Below are 19,547 nucleotides of genomic sequence, written 5' to 3'. Positions count from 1 at the left end.
GATGGATACTTAGGTTGCTTCCATGTCTTGGCTATTGTAAATAGTGCTGCTGTGAACATTGGGGTGCATGTATCTTTTTTGAATTAGAGTTTTCATCTTTTCTGGATATATGCCCAGGAGTGGGATTGCTGGATCATACAGTAACTCTATGTTTAGTTTTTTAAGGAAGCTCCAGACTGTTTTCCATAGTGGCTGCACCAATTTACATTCCCACCAACAGTGTAGGAGGGTTCCCTTTTCTCCACACCCTCTCCAGCATTTATTATTTGTAGACTTTTTAATGATGGCCTTTCTGACTGGTGTGAGGTGATACCTCATTGTAGTTTTGACTTGCATTTCTCTAATAATTAGTGATGTTGAGCATCTTTTCTCGTGCCTCTTGGCCATTTGTATGTCTTCTTTGGAGAAATGTCTATTTAGGTCTTCTCCCCATTTTTTGATTGGGTTGTTTAGTTTTGTGGGGGTTTTTTTGTTTGTTTGTTTCTTGCAGTATGCGGGCCTCTCACTGTTGTGGCCTCTCCCGTTGTGGAGCACAGGCTCCGGACGCGCAGGCTCAGCGGCCATGGCTCACGGGCCCAGCCGCTCCGCGGCACATGGGATCCTCCCGGACCGGGGCACGAACCCGCGTCCCCCGCGTCGGCAGGCGGACTCTCAACCACTGCGCCACCAGGGAAGCCCTGTTTAGTTTTCCTGTTTAGTTTTTTGATATTGAGTTGTTTTACCTGTTTGTATATTTTGGAAATTAAGCCCTTGTCGGTAGCACCATTTGCAAATATTTTCTCCAGTCCATAGGTTGTCTTTTTGTTTTGTTTATGGTTTTAAACACTGTGCAAAAGCTTATAAGTTTGATTCAGTTCCATTTGTTTTTATTTCTTTTGCCCACGAAAGGTATTCTTTGCTTCAGTGTCTGGTGGTTTAGCTGGATCGGGTGGAATCAGCTCAAAGAAAGAGCTGAGAAGAAAGGACTTCTTTGCAATTCAGAGGCCCAGAGAGGAAGATGCCTGTGTGATGGGGGGAGAGGGCTTTGCAGTTCAGAGGCCCAGAGAGGAAGATGCCTGTGATGGAGGGAGAGGCACATCCTCCCTCTTTGTTCTCTTGCTTCCCCTGTCCCGAAAGAGCAGGTCCGGCTGGGAGGCAGGGTCTGGAGGGATCACAGGGGAGACGGGAACCTGCTGGCCGGGCCCAGCCCTGGGAAAGCCTAACCCCACCTGCTTACCCCGAGCAGCCTGGTGGACCTGTACATCCCGAAGGTCTCCATCTCCGGAGGCTACGACCTCGGGGGCATCGTGGGGGCCATGGGCATTGCAGACTTGCTCAACAACCGGACACATTTCTCAGGCATCACCCAAGAGGCCCTGCCGAAGGTGTCAAAGGTAGGGGTCTCTAGAGCCCATCCTTCTTTTCCCCCCAAATTCACGATACAAATAATAATAAGCAACATGGAGCCCATTCATGAATAGGCTTCTAGGCCCCAGGCTGAGAGGTCTTGTCCAAGCCCCTAGTTTTACAACAGGCTAAATGGAAGCTTAGCAAGAACTTGATGACCTCAAGGTCACACAGGAAGCTAGTGACGAGGGAGCACCACAGCTCAGGCGTCCACCGTTCTGCCAGGCCACACAGAGGGGGTCCACTGTGGAAGACAGAGTCATCATGGCAGGGCTGTGAGCAGGCCCCCAGGACGAAGGAAACGTCTGCATGGGATCACACTGAATGTTCTATCCAATGATGTTCTGTGTCTCCATCCTTCAGCTTTATGTTCTGCTATTCATTCATTCAGAAAATATTTACTGAACATGTTCTATGTGCCCCAAACTGTGCTAGACACTGGGTACGCCTCAGATGTGGCCCTGCCCTCACAGGATCTTACAGTCCTGTGCGTGACAAAACAGGACCGGGGACAGGAGAAAGCTGTGGTGGCAGCAGCCCCCTCCCTCGTGGGCACAGAATTTGACCATCAAGATGTCGGCACACAGTATGTGCTCAATAAAATGCCTGTGTGTCAAGAACTCAGTCAAACAGCTACCTCCTTACGAGGTGGGTGTTACCCTAGTTTCTCAGGTCACAGAGCTGGTAAATAGCCTGACATTTGACTCAAAACCTCATATTCCCAAAACACACTGCAGGGGTTCCTAACCCGGCTGAGCTTCTCCCTATAGCCTATTTACAGAGCACTTGAGCCTCTGATTCCCTGCTGCTGCATCAATGAGAGTCCTGTCCCATAGGTGTTGTTATTTAATCAGCCAGTTCTGATCTTTCCAAGGCTTCTGATGCAAGCTACTCAAGCGTTTTACTGACTTGAGAATATCTTCTCATTTTGATCATAACAAAGGACGTTTCAGCAGGCAAAGATGACCCTTTTCCCTACAGATTGGGCACAGGTATTTTGCATAAGTTGAACCCTCTCAATTGCTGGCAGAGTGGAGAGGGAGCGAGGTGTCCCTCCACCAGCCCAGGACCCGGTGAGGGGAGCCCGATATGGATGCTGAGGTCCAGTTTCAGCCCCAAGTCCCTTGCTCTCCATGGGTCGGCTCCAGCTACCCACTCTCTAGGGAGGAAGTCTAAGTGTGGCCTGGGTTCCGGAGGTGGACAGACCCCAGCGCTAGTCCTGGGGCTGCCACGTAGACGAGGAGCCAGCAAGTGACCTTCTCTGAGCCTCAGCTTCGCCATCCAGAAAACTGAGGGTGGGAGGAGTCGAAGCGAAGAGGCTCGGAAAGCTCCGCCCACGCAGCAGGTGCTCATCCTCCACGCTCTGTCCGTTCCCACCAGGTGGTCCATAAGGCCACGCTGCAACTGGATGAGAGGGGCGTGGAGGCTGCCGCCCGCGCCCAGGTCCACCGGAACGCGGCGCCCGAGCCTCTCACAATCCGCTTCGACCGGCCCTTCGTTGTCATGATCTTCGACGACTTCACGTGGAGCAGCCTCTTCCTGGGCAAGGTTGTGAATCCGACCTAAGGGGACGCCCCCAGGAGCCACAGCGCGTCTGACTCGGACACCAGGGACCCCACAGAAAGGAGTGAGAGGTTCCCCCCGATCCTCTCCAGGTTCCCCTCTTGTAATAAATAACTGTCATTGCGACTGGTGACAAGTGTGGTTGAAGGGGACGATTGATAAAACTTGAGTGACATCCATATAATATTGTACCGGCATAATTTTCCAGTTTTGATCATTGTCCTAGGGTTATGTGATGAATGGAAGCACAGTGAAAGGTATATGGAAACACTATTATTTCTGTAAATTTTTGTAAGTTTGAAATTATTTCCAAGTAAGAACGTGAAAAGAAGGAATCACACAAGCCAAAACACAACAACAACAACAAAAAAACACAAACCACACACACACACACACACACACAACAGAAAGATGTTTTTAAAGTGCTAGGATGGAAATGTCATATCTTTCAAAAAGCAAAAAACAAACAAAAAAATCCTTCAAAAATGAAGGCAAAGTAAAGTTTGTTTTTTTTCTCAGACAAACAAGAGCTGAGGAGGCTTATCATCTTCACTAAAGACTTTTTTTAAGTAGTTCTTTATGGAGAAACAAGATGATTCTAGATGGACACACAAAAGAATGAAGAGCACTGGGAAGAGTAAATATGTGGGCAAAGATAAAATATTTTTAGATATATTTAAAGTATAATTAACTGTTTAAAGCAAAAATAGTTATCGATTTATTGCTTTTCGACTCCAAATCCTCCCTTCATTGCGGCTCTGCAAAAACCAATCTGGACCTTTTTAAATAGTTTTACTGTGCCCCTGGGCATGATATTAAACTTCGTCAGTAGAGGGCGCTAGGGAAAGATCGCAGGAGGAAGAGACCTTATTCTCACAGTTCAGGACCAAAAGCATTAAATGAGATAAAAGAGAACCAGATGGATAGATAGATAAATAGATTACATAGGTGATAGGAAGAAGATAGATAGATAGATGGATGGAGAGAGAGAGAGATCGATTATAGATAGAAAATAGATGATATATAGATAATTAGATGATAGATATAGCATATATCTTGAGAGAAAGGAATTGAGCGATACTTCCTTAAATATACATATTTATATGTTTCTAAAGTCAGCATCTTAAAAAGAAAACACTAAATGCATTCCCACTACTGTAAGACAAGGCTACTCATATTCACTACCATTTCACATAGTCCTGGGGGTATTAGACAAAGCAATTAGACAAGAGAAAGTAGCGGCATAGAATTGTAAACTCTCTCTATTTGCAGATGACATGTAATATACTTGCATAACCCTAGCAAATCAATGATAAAACAAACTCAAACAATAAAGGTTTCAGCAAGGTATCAGAATATAGACTTAACATGCAAAAGCAATGCCTCATATACACAAACAACAAGCAGTTAAAACACATAATGGAAGAGGAAACCCAATCGCAACCAAAAGGATATAACACTTAGAAATAAACAAGAAATGTGCAGAATCTATATAGAGAAAATTATAAAATATTCCTTAAAGATGCAAAATTAGACTTGAACAAATGCGGAGATATTCCTTCTTGAATAAGATGCTCAACATCATCTAGATATCAGTTTTCCCTAAGTTAATTTATCAATTTAATTGTATTCCAATAAAAATACTAGCAATTTCTTTTTCTGGAGATATACAAGATAATACCAAAGTCCATATAGAAAAATAAACATGCAAGAGTAGCCGGAAAACACTGAAAAGAAAAAGATGTCAGGGACAGGAGGTGGGGAAGATAGGGGACTGGCCCGACCAGATGTTAAAGCATACGGCACAGATACTTCGATTAAATCTATGGTACTCGTATATGAATAGATAGGCAGACCAATGAAATACGTTAGAAAGTCTGGCAATAGACTCAAGTACAAATGGAAATGTAATATTTGATAAAGGAAGACTTTTAAATAAATGTTATTGGGACAACTGGATAGCCATTTGAAAAACAGAAAGGGTACAATTAGACCCATTCTTCACACCATACTTAAGAATAAACTAAGAATCAGAGCTCTAAATGAAAAAAAACCCCAAAACTATACAAGTACTAGAAGAAAACATGGGTAAATTCCTCTATAATTTAGGTATAGAAAAAGGCTTTCCAACCATGACTCAAAGTCCAGATGAAATTTTTAAAAGAATTGAGAAATTTGACTATATAAAAATATTTTTTAATTGCGTGGTAAAAATTCATAAGCAAAGTCAACAGAGGTAAAAACCTGAAAGAAGATATTTGCAAGGTATGTCACTGATGGAGCTAATATCCTTAATATGTGGTGTTTAAACATATGAAAATACGTTTCACTTCACTGAATAATAAAAAATGCAACTGAAAACTACACTGAGATACCATTTCCTAGCGATCAGATTGGCAATAATGTAAAAGCTTCACAGGACACTCTATTGGTTGTGTGGAAACAATCATTTTCATGGGTTGCTAGTGGGAATGCTGATGGGTCCTTGTAAAAAGAAACACAGGAAGGATAAACTAGAAACTAATTAAATGGTTACCTGCAAGGGAAGCGGGAGGACAGAGTGGAAGAGATGGGGGGTGGGGAATAGCACTTTTCTTCATGGAACTTTTTGTATGGTTTAGACTTTTAGAATAATGTTAATGTTCTATATACTCAAAAATAAAATTAAATGAACAAATGAGGAAAGCCCTAAAACCAAGTGAAAAGAAAACAAATGAATTCAAACATATTTCAAATGGATAATATAACTATTCTGAAGGGGAGAAAAAAAATTAACCCAAGGAAATTTTCAACATGATGCTTGGACAATATGCCTCTAGTTTTAAGAATACAAAACTGCAGGGGCTTCCCTGGTGGCACAGTGTTTAAGAGTCCGCCTGCCGGGGCTTCCCTGGTGGCGCAGTGGTTGCGCGTCCGCCTGCCGATGCAGGGGAACCGGGTTCGCGCCCCGGTCTGGGAGGATCCCACATGCCGCGGAGCGGCTGGGCCCGTGAGCCATGGCCGCTGAGCCTGCGCGTCCGGAGCCTGTGCAGGCGACACGGGTTCAAGCCCTGGTCCGGGAAAATCCCTCATGCCGCGGAGCAACTAAGCCTGTGTGCCACGACTACTGAGGCCACGAGCCACAACTACTGAAGCCCGCACACCTAAAGCCCGTGCTCTGCAACAAGAGAAACTGCCACAAGGAGAAGCCCATGCACTGCCACGAAGAGTAGCCCCCGCTCACCACAACTAGAGAAAGCCCACGCGCAGAAACGAAGACCCAACGCAGCCAAAAATTAATTAATTAATTTTGTTTGTTTTTGTTTTTTTTGCGGTACGCGGGCCTCTCACTGTTGTGGCCTCTCCCGTTGCGGAGCACAGGCTCCGGACGTGCAGGCTCAGCGGCCATGGCTCACGGGCCCAGCTGCTCCGCCGCATGTGGGATCTTCCCGGACCGGGGCACGAACCCGTGTCCCCTGCATCGGCAGGCGGACTCTCAACCACTGCGCCACTAGGGAAGCCCTAACTAATTTTTTAAAAGAAAGAATACAAGACTGCAAACAATCTTGGAGGCCTCTTTTCAGGTTCATTTTTCATCATGGGATGAGGATAGCAAACATGACGTTATTTATATGATTTGTAGGATTGAGCAAGAAGAGATACAGACACAAAATGAGGGAAGCAAGGAAGAATCCTGTGGGGTAGCACATGAATTGGAGGGATAAAATCATGGTTTCTAGTACATTTCTAAAACATGTGTATGCCTGGGACAATCTGAATCTCAAAATAAGTACATACATACAAAACATATACATATATGTAGTAAGAACAGTAACGGATTAAAATGCATTGAATAAAATCGAGTCCATGAATCCATACCAATAATGCTGATAAATAAATATGAAAGGAATGATGGATTTAGAGAATCATAGTAAATACTGATTCAGGCAAGAATAGTCAATGGATGCTAAATCTGAGGGCATGGGGAATTTGATGAAAAACAAGATATTTAAATTAGTTTCAAAGTATCTCCTCAGCAGTGACTTAACACAAAGGGAGAAATGGTAGCTATATATTGCAGAAACAGACATCATCTTAACCAAGGCATTAAAATTAACATCACCATTTAGGGACAAAGAGACATCGTGGGCCTCTGGATGTGACACTCTAAGAAGGAGCCAACATCGTTTCTATGATATTCCTTCCAAAAATGTATAATCTGAGGCTAATCATGGGGATACATCAGACCAACCTGAATTGAGAGAACTGGTAAAATTTCAAAATGTCAACATAATAAGAGACACACAAAGGGCCGAAGAACTGTTCCAGATTCAAGGAAACTAAGGAGACACAGCTCCAAATGCATACATGGTCCTGGAGGGCCCCTACGCTAAAAATAAAAATGCCACAAAGGACATGAGTGGGGCAGTTGACAAAACTGGAACATGACTGTAGCTTCGGGTAGTGTAACAATATTAAATTTCTTGGATTTCAGAAATTGATACTATTGATATTTCCATAAGACAATATTCTTGTTCTTGGGATTACCTTATCATCTCAAGTGGTTCAGAATAAGATAGCATGTGTGTGCGTGCATGTATACACGTACCTTGCACCTGTGCATACATATATAGATATGGGTATAGAGAGAGAACAGAATGGGAAAACGTGGAAAATGCTTCAAAATTAGTGAATCTGGGTAAAGGGTTACAGAATTTCTTTGTAACTACTCTTGCACTTTTACTTTAAGTTTGAAATTATTTAAAAATAATTTTTTTAAGTTAAAACCTGAAATAAATAATGACCCGCAGCACAAAAGAAAAATAGGGAAAGGACATAACCTCCCAAGTAGAAGGACCATCTTAGTGAAAACCTGCTGTCACACTAGGTGGTTAACTGCCTTGGGAACCAGAGGTCTGGGTTCAAATTCAAGCTCTGTGTTCATGAACAGGTTAACTGACCTCTCTGAGCATCTGTTTCTTTATACCCACTAAAGAAAATTAATTCTCATGTCCCTCTCACTCAAAAGGTCCATCTCAAGGAAAGAAAGCTTCGTTAGGTGCTAACCAGTCAAACCCCTAGTTACCCAGAAGTTACCCCCACCTCGCTGACCAGTGCCCTGAGCACATCTTCTCAGGGCAACCGTCACGAACTTGCCTGGGCCATCAGCTTTGCACCGCTGGGGACAGAAGGGATCACTCAGCAATCTTGTTAGGTGTCACTGGAGCCCGGTGAGCCAGGGTGGAAGAAGCTTGGAGCAGGAGCAGGGAATCAGAAGGCCCACGGGGGGGCACTTCCCTGGTGGTCCAGTGGTAAAGAATCCACCTTCCATCGCAGGGGACACGGTTCGATCCCTGGTCGGGGAACTAAGATCCCACATGCCGCGGGGCAACTAAGCCTGCGTGCCACAACTACTGAGCTCGCGTGCCTTAATGAGAGAGCCCACATGCTGCAAACTACAGAGCCCACGCACTCTGGAGCCTGCACACCACCACTAGAGAGAGAAAACCCACACACCGCAGCTAGAGAGAAGCCCGTGCCGGTGAAGAGCACACATGCTGCAACGAAGATCCCGCGAGCCACAACTAAGACCCGACGCAACCAAAAATAAAAAATAAAAATAAATAGCATAAAATAAAAATAAATTACAAAAAAGCAGGTCCATGGGGAAGGGAGAGAGAGGCTGCTTGGCAAACAGCGAGCCATTTGTCCCACACGTGTGTGTGTCGCAAGGATTTGAGAAGCTTTTGCTTTTCTACCTCTGCGCCTCAGACCCGCCCAAGCTTTCCTCTTGATCTCATCCATGCAGAGCAAACCACCTGCAGTTCTCTCTGTGTCCTGATTTCTCTCTGTTTCTCTGTTTCCTGGCCTGATTCTGCCAATAACTAGCTCTAGTTGTTTTTCAGACATTTAGCCCCTTGAGTCCCAGGACAAATTTGCTTCAGAAGCCCCTGGATCCCCCCCACCCCATTCCGGGGTGGCTTTTGGAAGCATTGTGCTTCCTGCCTGCAGGGAGTTCTGGGAAGGATTGTACTGTCTCCCCTGAGGTGACTCTGGTCAACACATGCCTTCCTATCAGATCTTACCCAATCTCTCTCTACACAGGCTGGTGACAGCTGAAATCAAACGCAGACGGGAAGTCAGGTGGCCTGGTTCTATTCTGGCACCAACATGGCAGGAAGGGCCTTAATGGTTGTGGGCCTGCATTTCCTCCTCTGTCAAGTCCAAATCCAGGGTCTGGGCTTACCTGTGAGGTTCATTCTGGCTCTAAAATCATAGAACAAATACCATTCATTAGCTCTTCCTACCAGGCACCAAGCTCTTTACAGGCACTACTTCCTTTAAGCCTCACGACAGTCCTAGCAGCTCAGCCTTGGCAGCCCCATTTTACAGATCAGGAAACTGAGGCAAGAAGAGGTTAAGGAGCTTGCTCAGGGTCACACAGCTGGTGAAAGAACTCACAGTACAGGGGCAGGCATTGAGCCTGACCTGCTGGGAGCAGTGCAGGGCACATCCTCGCTGAAGGTAGAGAACTTCTGAGCCACCCTTCCTGAGAGCCAGGACCCACCGCCTTAGAAACAGTGTTACCCACTGACTTCCCGGTTCCTGGGTGCAGCTGAGATACTCATGGGCCAGAGGCACAGTTTGGGCCATTTTATAGAAAAGGAAAAGCAAGTTCAGAGAGGTTAGGTTACATTCCCAAGGTCCAGCAGCTAGGAATTTGAAGGACTTGGGATTCAAGCCCAGGGTGTCTGACAGGCCCTTCCACTCTTTGCAATGCATTCTGCTGCCTTCCTTTTAAAGATCCGTTTCTGAAATCCTGGCAGCAGTTTTAAAATCATCCCAGATGGTCAAATGCTCCACGATGACTTTTATGGCACCTCTGAAGCCCGCATGAACACCGTGCTCCACAGCCTCCACGCTCACTGGTTCCTCCCAGACATTTGGCCGGGCTGACACTCCCCCAGCCGGGAGGAAGCAGCCCCCGCCTCCTGGCGGCCCACTGCAGCCACCACTCAGCTGCAGAACTCCAGGGATGGGAAGGCAAAGTTGACTCTGAGCTAGCGGGTAGAAGGGCCCCTGGGTGAGCAAGTTGGAGCTTGTCTCCCCCTGACATTTCAAGGACAAAATTGACGGCAGGAGCTGAGAGGAGCTAAGCTCTGCTTGAGTAAAAAGATAAGATGACCACATCTTTCATTCTTGAGGTCAAGGAGACCTCCCCGACTGCACTTGCACAGAAAGGTTTCTCAAGGGTCAAAAAGGGACGGGGCACTGTCCCATAATATGTGTGTCCATCTCCCAGAGACCCTCGCGCTGGAATCCATCTTGGCTAAAAGATGCACGCGCATATCGCATAAGGCCCTGGGTCAGATCAGATATGGGAAATGAAGCAAGATGATTGGCCGAAGGAAAACAAAGACCCAGAAGACGGCCCCTATGTAAGCGATTTAAACAACCACTTTAGCACTCATGAGTGAGGACACCCATACCCTTCTCTGGGGGTGTAGCTTTGCTTTGCTTCTGTCTTAAATAAACTGCTTCTCTGTGTGCTCTCCCACACATGCTGTGCTTCTAATAAACTTTGCGCCTGTTTTACAGCCTCGGTCTTTTTGTAAAATTCTTGTCTTCAAAGAAGACAAGAGCCAGGGCTCTGCTCCTAGCCACTAGCCCCTGATGGTCTAGCAGTTAGGATTCCTGGTTTTCACCCAGGTGGCCCAGGTTCAATTCCTGGGCAGGGAACGAAGATCTCGCTTCAAGCCGCCTCTCGCTGCTGACACCCTGAGATCAACTCCCGCCCGCGCTGTCTGACCCAAGAACCAGCCCCGTCCAGCCTCGTCCCTCTCCTCCCCTCACTTTGACCCCCTTCACGCAGTCATTCTCAACAGAGCAGGTACTGCCTCAAAGGAATACTCTGGAAATTTGTTGGGGCACTTCCGATTTCCACAATGATTTGGAGGGGCGATATTGGCATTTAGTGAGTGAGGGCCAGAGTTGCCAGACGGACTGGAACATGCTGGCCTGCCCATCACAGTGAAGCGACCCAGGTCCCACGTGACTCCAATGTCCCACTGCATGTCCATACAGGCGAAAACCCATTTGTAAATGATCTGAGTCTAGACTCTCACAGTCCCACGGGTGTTTTATTTCATATAAAAACACCATTTTCCCCCAAGGTTTTAATTCCCACTGAATTTTCTATGAAGACAAATCAGAGGAAGATTTATATTTTGTTTTTCAGGAACTGAGCGTGATTCACCACTGCAGAAAACCACATCACCGGTAGTGATTCTGGCTGTAGAGTGGAATGGCCAATGCAACAGGTGTGCAGGATAGGGAACTCTCCAACTTGTCCCACATCTGATGGCATCGCTGCCTCTTCTAGTGTAGTTATGCCAGAGCATTTGCATACTAAAAGAAACATTATTTTCTTATAGTTTCCTTTTTTCCCCTCCATATTATTATTTTTTAACTTTTGTGGGTAGGTTCTATGAACTACAAATTTCACTTCAGGGTAGTAAGAGGCACATAAAATATTTATATTATAAAAAGGAGAGTCTAATAGGTCTGAGAGTTTTTGTCTTAAAGGGTCTACATTAGCCTTGCCTTTGGGTATTGGAGGATTCCAGTCTCACAAGTCCATCAACCTGGTGAAGCTGTAAGCTGACCTTGAAATAGGCTCTGTATGGCTGGTGGTAGTTTACCGGTCTGTCTCTCCTACTGGACTGAAAGTTCCTCGGTTGCGGGGGACCAGGTCTTAATCACCTCTGCCCCCGCCCGCCCCCCGACAGCCTTGGGTTGGGGACCCAGGAGGCCTCCGTGGGATCCAGCCCTCCCTCCACATGAGGTGTTCAGTGCCTGTAGCAGCTGCATCCCGCAAGGAGCTGGATCTCACTAGGGCTCTGCCTGGATTGAGATGCAGATTCTCGTGGAGGAATTGCCCTCAGAGTCAGGGTTGCAGTGAGGTAGGAGATGGATGGGCCCCTGGGCCGGACAGCTGGTGTTTGTCAAGCAGAGTAAAACTGAAGCTTTGTTTTCCCCCAGACACTCCAAGGACAAAGTTAGTGGCAGGAGCTGAGCTCTGCTGGAGTAAAGAGATAAATGACCACTCCTGAGGTCAAGGAAACCTCCCTATCTGCACATGTGCAGGAAGTCTCCTTGGGGATCAAAAGGGAGGGGGAGCCACCCCATACTAAGTGTGGACATGCACCCACAGGCCTCTGCGCTGGAGTCCGTCTTAGCACAAAGTGGTGCGCGCCTGTTGGGGAGGGTTCTAGGGCAGGGCAGGTGTGAAAAAAGAAACCAGGTACTTGGCCCGAGGTAAACAAAGACCCGGAAGAACTGTCCTATATAAGTGATTTGAATCACCTCTTTACTGCACTCTCCTCATTAGGGAGGGTGTCCACACTCTTTCTCTCCAGGTGTGTATCTCTGCCTTGCTTCTGTCTTACATAAACTGTTTCTCTGTGTGCTCTCCCACATGTTATGCTGTGTCTCTGATAATAAACTTTGTACCTGTTTTTGCCTCCTTGAGAAATTCATTTTTCAAATGGGTCAAGAGCCAAGGGAACTTTGCTTCTAGCCTCTAGTCCCTGGTGGTCTAGTGGCCAGGATTCCTGGTTTTTCACCCAGGCTGCCCAGGTTCAATTCCGGGGCAGAGAGCTGAGATCCTGCTTCAGGCCACCACTCGCTGCTGTCTCTCCGAGACCAGCAGGAGCAGCTGGGGATTATGGGAAGCCTACTTCTCCCTCTTGGCTTTTCCAGAAATGCCACCGTCTCCAAGCGGGATGTTAATCAGTAACAGTCCCTCGGGGGATCACACTTTGGAATAGCAAATATTTGCTGCACGCTTTCGGCTGCAAGCCCTAACCTTCTGTCTTTGCCCTGAATGAAGGACCTTCCCAGGCACCTGGCGGCACCTCACCGGTAAGAGGCAGCGGATTAAAGGGAGGCCTTCACAGTGTCTGCCTAGTGAGGGATGGGGAGAGAAGACCTTCTTGTCCTCTCTGAGCGGGTTCCAAGGGGAGGGGGTGGGAACCTAGGCTGTGCCACGCCCTCATTCCTGGACTGGATAGGGTGCGGGTGGGAGGTAAGAGGCATGTTGTAGACATAGGGGGCTTCCTCTGCAGGAGGCCAGAGGAAGAGGCTTTTTTTTTTTTTAACATAAGGGATTCTTTTTTTAAAATTTTTAAAAAATATTTATTTATTTGGCTGCACCGGATCTTAGTTGTGGCAGGCGGGCTCCTTAGTTATGGCATGAACTCTTAGTTGTGGCATGCATGTGGGATCTAGTTCCCCGACCAGGGATGGAACCCAGGCCCCTGCATCAGGAGCATGGAGTCTTAACCACTGCGCCACCAAGGAAGTCCCCAGGAAGAGGCTTTTAAGGCTTGCGATTTCATGCCACCACACTCACCGTGCAAGCCCCAAACAACTCCCTGGCCTTCTTCCCAGGGACCTGTCTGCCCAGGCAAGAGAGTCTCCCCTGCTTCCAGATCTGGGGGTAGAGTTGCTGCTCCAGGTCTATTCAGGGCTGAGAAGTGGTGGGTAAGTGGTTGATTTCTTACTGCTCGGCTTCTATTTAGGATGCTGCATCCTTGTGTCATCCTTAAACAAAATTAATGGCAGTTATGATTAAGCGAAGATGAATTGATTCAGGAATAGCAGAGGAATTGCAATTCGGGACCAACAAACTATGGCAAACCATAGGCAAGTCCCAAAGAGACAAAGGCGAGGTTGGCTTTTATTAGGTTCAGGGAGGAAGCTGGGGAGTGCTGTTTTGAACCAAAGCTCATTGGAGGAGAATGGGAGTTCAGAGTCATGGTGCTTTCTTGTTGGCAGCAAGCGTGGGCAGTTTGCCGTTACTAAGGTGTGCAGAAAGCTTCCTTCTTCCTGCTGATCAAGGATATTGAGACGAGTGGGAATGCATGAGCGCCCACCCTGCAAGTCTTCCTGACTCCATTCTGAATCAGGTGTACTCCATTCTTTTTCACTCATGGCATCCTCGGCTGCACCCTGGTGTTTGAGGGGATGCCCCGTGCACACAGATTCTGCACCGTTGCGTAGATGAACAAAGACCCTAGGGGATGCATGGGACTGCCGGGTAAGCAGCGTGCAGGGCCGCCCAGTGTATTCCTGGGCTGCCACTCCAGACTGAAGGTGGAGCTTCAAGGAAAGACTTAGCAGTCAGAAGCGGTGACATCTACTTGCTGTGCTGGGATCATTTCCTGATGGCTGTCAGAGACAGAAGTGATTCTGAATTCGGGAGTGTCCTGCTGTGGGATTAATTTACAAAGGGGTGCTATATCCTGTGATATAACGAAGGCATGAACCTGGGTGCGTGTGGTACATTCCAGGAGGTACTCACCCAGCATGTGCAGTGCTGGCGAGACCTACTGAATGCAGCCTTGCCGTTTAGAATCGGACAGAGTTTCCTAAACGCTGACAGCTAGAAAACAGCAGGAATGTTTCACTGAGTAAGGTCATGCCACTGGAACCGTGGAAGGAATGAGGCCCCGGATTCTATGGCGCCCTTTAGCAAAAGCAAAGAGCAACGCACTGAGTCCTGGGGCCAGGGGTCACTTGGTAGCCGGCACAGGCGAGGACACAGCCCCCTGCGGCAGGCAGAAGAGGCCTGGGAACCTCACCCTGTCGCCGCATTTGGCCACAGGTGGCCCGAGAATGAGGGTCTCTGCTGACGGGAGCTCCCGTGAGGTCTGCGGCCTCGTCTGCCCCGCGCGCACCGGGCTGAGTGGTCCTGCCCCCAACGAGACCCTCCTGGGGCAGTGGGTCCAGTGGGCAGAAGAGGGTGAGGGTGCATCCTGGTGGCCTTCCAGCCAGCCTCTGGGACACAGGCTTGGGGTGCCAGCTGAGCACCAAGAGCCGTGTGTGGAGGCAGGCAGGTGGCCCAGCCCGGCGCACAGGGGTTTATGCAGGTGGAAACGGTACAGGCGCTCAGGGGCCAGGCTCGGTGCCCAAGGGTGCGAGGGAGGCCGGAGGGGGGCAGTGGTGGCGAGTGTGGCGTTTGGAGACCCACTGCCTGTGCTGGAAGGCCGGCCCCACTAGAATAGGCAGCCTCGGGGCAGTGAGAGGAGGACACACTGCACAGGCCACAGTGAGGAGGAGATGAGACCGTCCAAGTGGAGCTCAGCCCAGGCTCGCGTGGTGTGAATCAGCTCGTTACCTGTTTCTGTGCCGGGGAGCTCCAGGGAGAGTGAAGGCGGGAACTCCTAAGAGGAGCTCTGTACCTGGGCCCCAGGGCTGGGTGGAGTGCCGCAGGGGAGCCGCAGCGGGGATCCCACCACCGAATCAGGCAAACTCAGCACTTCGCCCTGCCCTGCCCCGATGGCCACCCGGACCCTCCAAGTCCCCGGGCAAACATGTCCGCAGGTCCAGGCCCCCGCAGCTCAGCTTGGACGGGCCGCCGTATCGTCTAGCGATCAAGGGCAGTGAACGAAGCAGACCAGTAAAAGCCTGGGAAGACCTCCTGACTCCGGCCGCTGCTCTGACCCGCACCCAGTGAGGCCGGGCACCCAGACCGCCTCCTCTTCCATCCCCCTCTTCTTGGCTGCCTGCCCGCCCCCCCCGGAGGAAGTGGGATGACTGGGGGAAGCTGGGCAATAATGCGCCCCCCACTCAGGCGACACATGGGACCCCTACTTGCTCAGGTGTCCCCGAGGCAGGGCTCGGGGAGCTAAGCCCCGTCCCCCAGGGAGGAAGCGGGTCACTGGAGGAGCTGTACCAGGACACAGGGAGGAGGTGTGTATCAGCCGTTAAAAATAATCTCTGCCCTCTTTTCTCCCGAGGAAGCCTTGTGGCCAAAGGGAAGCCTCCCGGGCCTCCACGCTGCCCAGATGCAGGCGGTGCTGAGCCTCCTGCTGCCCTGCCTCCTGGCCCAGGTGTGGCTGGTACCCGGTTCCACCCCTGGTCCCCGCTCACCAGAGGCCCAGGCAGGACTGGAGACTCTGCCGACCCCCAGGGCCCAGGCCGAGAGCAGCGAAGGGGGGCGGGTCCTGCAGGAGGACGAGGGCTCCCCCTGGCTGACGGCCCACTGGCAGAAGCTCTCTGGGGAGACCTCCAACCTGGGGTTCAGCCTGCTTCGTAAGATCTCCATGAGGCATGACGGCAACGTGGTCTTCTCCCCGCTCGGCCTGGCCTGGGCCATGGCGGCCTTGACCCTGGGGGCCGGGGGACAGAGCAGAGCCCAGCTGGAGACGGGGCTCCGCCTGCAGGCCCTGAATCAGACCCTGCCCGCAGTGAACCAGACCCGGCCCCCGCGCCTGCCTGCCCTCTTCAGGCAGCTCCGAGAAAGCCTCTCCCACAACCCAGAGCTGGGCCTGACCCAGGGGAGTTTTGCCTTCATCCACGAGGACTTTGATGTCAAAGAGACCTTCCTCAATTTCTCCAAGAGGTATTTCGATACGGAGTGTGTGACTATAAATTTTCGCAACGCCTCCCAGGCCAAAGGGCTCATGAATCATCACATTAACAAAGAGACTCAGGGGAAAATTCCCAAATTCTTTGATGAGATTAATCCTGACACCAAATTAATTCTTGTGGATTACATCTTGCTCAAAGGTACTTTGATAATGTTCTGCTCTCCCAGAGCCATGGCTCTCTTCGCCTGTCTCTTCCTTTCCTGCTGGGCCTGTGTATGGTCGACGCCAAATGACCTCCTAGGAACATGTTGTTCTCAGGTTTTACAAACAGAGTGAAACACACATTGAACATGTAGGACATACCAGGCACGGTGCCAGACAACGTTTTCACTTGATGCTCCTGCCCTGGGGGCCCAGGTGCTTGCATAGCTTAAGTTTTCTAAGCACATCTACACAGCTCTCCTCTGACATTCTGACACGGGGAACCCTCTGGGTCATTTTTTTAAAAAAAGGTACATCATCTGAGAGATTTAGGGTTGCATCTTTGCTCTTTCACGCTCTACTTTTGTGACCTGGGGCAAATGACAAAGTCCCTTGTCCTCGTATTCTCAATATAGAAAATGGAGACACTCCCACCTACTACAGAGATGAACTGAGGCTCAGAGAGATCACATGATAAATGGCAGAGGCCAGACTCAGACGAGGGCCTCCTGACATGCTCATCCCGGGTGCTTTCCCACCTGCCTCTCTCGTGGAGGACTGGACTGGTGTGGCCACAGTTGTAACAGGAAGGTGACACTAGGGGACTTGCCAAGTCCGGGAGGAGGACATGCTTCCAGTCAGCCAGGCCAGACAGACATCAGTGTGTAGAGTCATGGGCCTGCACTCTGGCAGCCTCCTCTGGGTCGCGTGGCTCTCTGTCAGCCAGGGGCCCCTGCCCTCAGAGCCTCACCGAGCACAGGGTGTGCGGGAATGTCATCGCTTTTGCCACCGTGGCCTCTGTTTGCACATGGTGTGCACTAGACAGAGTGGCGGTCAGAGGGCCCCTCCTGCAGACAGGGCTGGGGACAGGCCTGAAGTCTTCTCTAGGCTGGAGCTAACCAACCACAAGGGAGCGAGTGTAGAAGGAAGTGGGTCCTTTGGGCTCCAGCTGGAATGAGTGACTTTTGTTCACTCAAACAAAAGTTCACTCAAAACACTCAGTGTTTTGTCCAGAACAATGAGGGAACGGGAGGGGGGCGGTCATTAGGAGATATCTCCGTGCTTTTGTGTGTGATTCCAACAGGGCCTCTGGATGGATCCAGGTTTTGCCAGCTGGGAAAGAAGCCTGCGAAAGGCTGATCTTTGGGGAATTTATTTTGGCCGCCTGAGCTGCGGTCAAAACAAACCTGATAAGGATGCCTTTCCTAGTTGGGCAGGGAGGGGGAAAGAACACTGGCCCTTTATTACTTTAGCAAGAACGATGCTTTCGAGGAGGGTGGTTTCTGCAACGAGTTTCTTTCTTATCTGTTCAGGGAAATGGCTGACCCCTTTTGACCCTGTCCTCACCGAGACAGACACTTTCTACCTGGACAAGTACAAGGCAGTCAAGGTGCCCATGATGTACAGAGCAGGCAAGTTTGCCTCCACTTTTGACAAGAATTTTCGTTGCCACGTCCTCAAACTGCCCTACCGAGGAAATGCCACCATGCTGGTGGTCCTCATGGGAAGGATGGGTGACCACCTGGCCCTTGAGGACTACCTGACCACAGATTTGGTGGACACGTGGCTCAGGAACATGAAAACCAGGTACAGCTCCCTCGTCGCCCCACTCCATCTCAGCCGGCCCCTCCCTACGGGCACCCACAATTTCGTTCTGTGCCCGTCCCAGCCCAGCCCGCTGTGGGCTCCCCGATGGCAGGGGCTGCATTTGTCCTGTTTCCCCCTCTATCAGCATCTATCCCAGCGCCTGGCTCGTTCATTCACTCGGCCAGCCCTTATCAAGCTTCTCCCACGTGCCAGGCACTGGGATGCATGCACGACGCTGGCCCTCGCGGAGCTCACGTTCTAGTGATGAGAGCACCAGCGGGGTGCAGGTGGGGGCAGGGAAAGCCTGGCCAAGAAGGTAGCGGTAAGCAAACACTTAAGAGGAAGGAGGACTCTGAGGGTATGCTGGGGGAGAGAAGAGTTACAGGCAGAAGTGGGAAAGTGTTGGCACGGGACTGTGCTTACTGGATTCAAGGAAGAGCGAGGCAGCCGGTGAGGTTCCAGCAGCTGGAGATGAGGTCGCAGAGGAGCCCGCAGGTGTCACCCAGGACTGTACGTTACTGGCCCCGGAAAAGACTTGGGCTTTTGCCAAAGGAGACGAGAAGCCACTGGAGCCAAGCAGAGGAGCAGTACGGCCTGTGCTGAGAAAAGACACGCGGGGTATGTGGGAGGAACAAGGGGACCAGCCAGGAGGTCAGTGCAGCCACCTAGGTCAGGATGCTCAGCAGGCGGTGGCAGTGGAAGAAAGAAGCAGTGGGGTCCTGGATCTGGGGTGAAGCCGGAGGTGACAGGATTGGCTAACGGACTGGATGTGGGTGACAGAGAGGGAAAGACGGGAGTCAAAGGTGAAGGCAAAGCTTCTGGCCTTAGCAACGGGAAGGAAGGATTTGCCATTTCCTGAAAGGGGAGACCGTAGGAGGAACACGCCGAGCGGTAAGTTCAAAAGTTCAGTCGGAAACATCTGGCTCAGAAATACCGATTGGACATCCAGGCGGAGCTGTCAGGAAGGCAGCTAGATCTGGGGTGCGGGGTGAGGTCCAGGCTGGGGAGTCAGCAGCACGTAAGTGGAACCGTGAGACTGGCTGAGACGACCGGGGGAGGGGGCCGTGTGCAGAGAGCAGGGTCGGAAGCACAGAGCAGGGTCGCAAATGCTTGTGGAATAAATTAATCCACCTACTGGGGTAGGAGGAAGGCAGCGCCAGTAAGGAGTCCACGGCGATGCCTCGTGAATCCTGTCACTCCAGCATTTGGCACAGAGAGCAGTCCAGCTAAAGATCTTCAGTGTTCATTTTACCTTCATTCTTCTTCTTGTCCTTCAAATCCTTAGAGCCTAGCACAGGACTCAAACATAAGAAGCCTTCAACAAATGTTTGGGGGGATACATTTATAAAACAGTCTCCAAGGCATGTCATGTCTGGACAGCCTGGCCCAGCTCCGAGAGAGAGAGAGAGAGAGAGAGAGAGAGAGAGAGAGAGAGAGAGAGAGAGAGAGAGAGAG

General features: G+C 49.9%; 2 protein-coding genes across 2 annotated transcripts in view; both read left to right on the top strand.

Moving 5' to 3' along the window:
* Positions 1 to 2,952, top strand: part of LOC102976945 (corticosteroid-binding globulin) — a 19,481-nt gene extending 16,529 nt beyond the window's left edge. The window contains exons 4-5 of the mRNA XM_007122841.3: positions 1,226 to 1,373; positions 2,767 to 2,952. Coding sequence (XP_007122903.1) covers positions 1,226 to 1,373; positions 2,767 to 2,952 — 334 coding nt within the window. The remainder of the gene's footprint in view (positions 1 to 1,225; positions 1,374 to 2,766) is intronic.
* Positions 2,953 to 12,813: 9,861 nt separating this feature from the next.
* Positions 12,814 to 19,547, top strand: part of SERPINA10 (serpin family A member 10) — a 9,352-nt gene continuing 2,618 nt past the window's right edge. The window contains exons 1-3 of the mRNA XM_007122840.2: positions 12,814 to 12,852; positions 15,732 to 16,503; positions 17,819 to 18,092. Coding sequence (XP_007122902.2) covers positions 15,780 to 16,503; positions 17,819 to 18,092 — 998 coding nt within the window. The 5' untranslated portion in view covers positions 12,814 to 12,852; positions 15,732 to 15,779. The remainder of the gene's footprint in view (positions 12,853 to 15,731; positions 16,504 to 17,818; positions 18,093 to 19,547) is intronic.

Source organism: Physeter macrocephalus, chromosome 11, assembly GCF_002837175.3.
Source record: "Physeter macrocephalus isolate SW-GA chromosome 11, ASM283717v5, whole genome shotgun sequence".
In the NCBI taxonomy this organism is placed as follows: domain Eukaryota; kingdom Metazoa; phylum Chordata; class Mammalia; order Artiodactyla; family Physeteridae; genus Physeter; species Physeter macrocephalus.
This window is presented reverse-complemented; position numbering and strand designations above follow the sequence as displayed.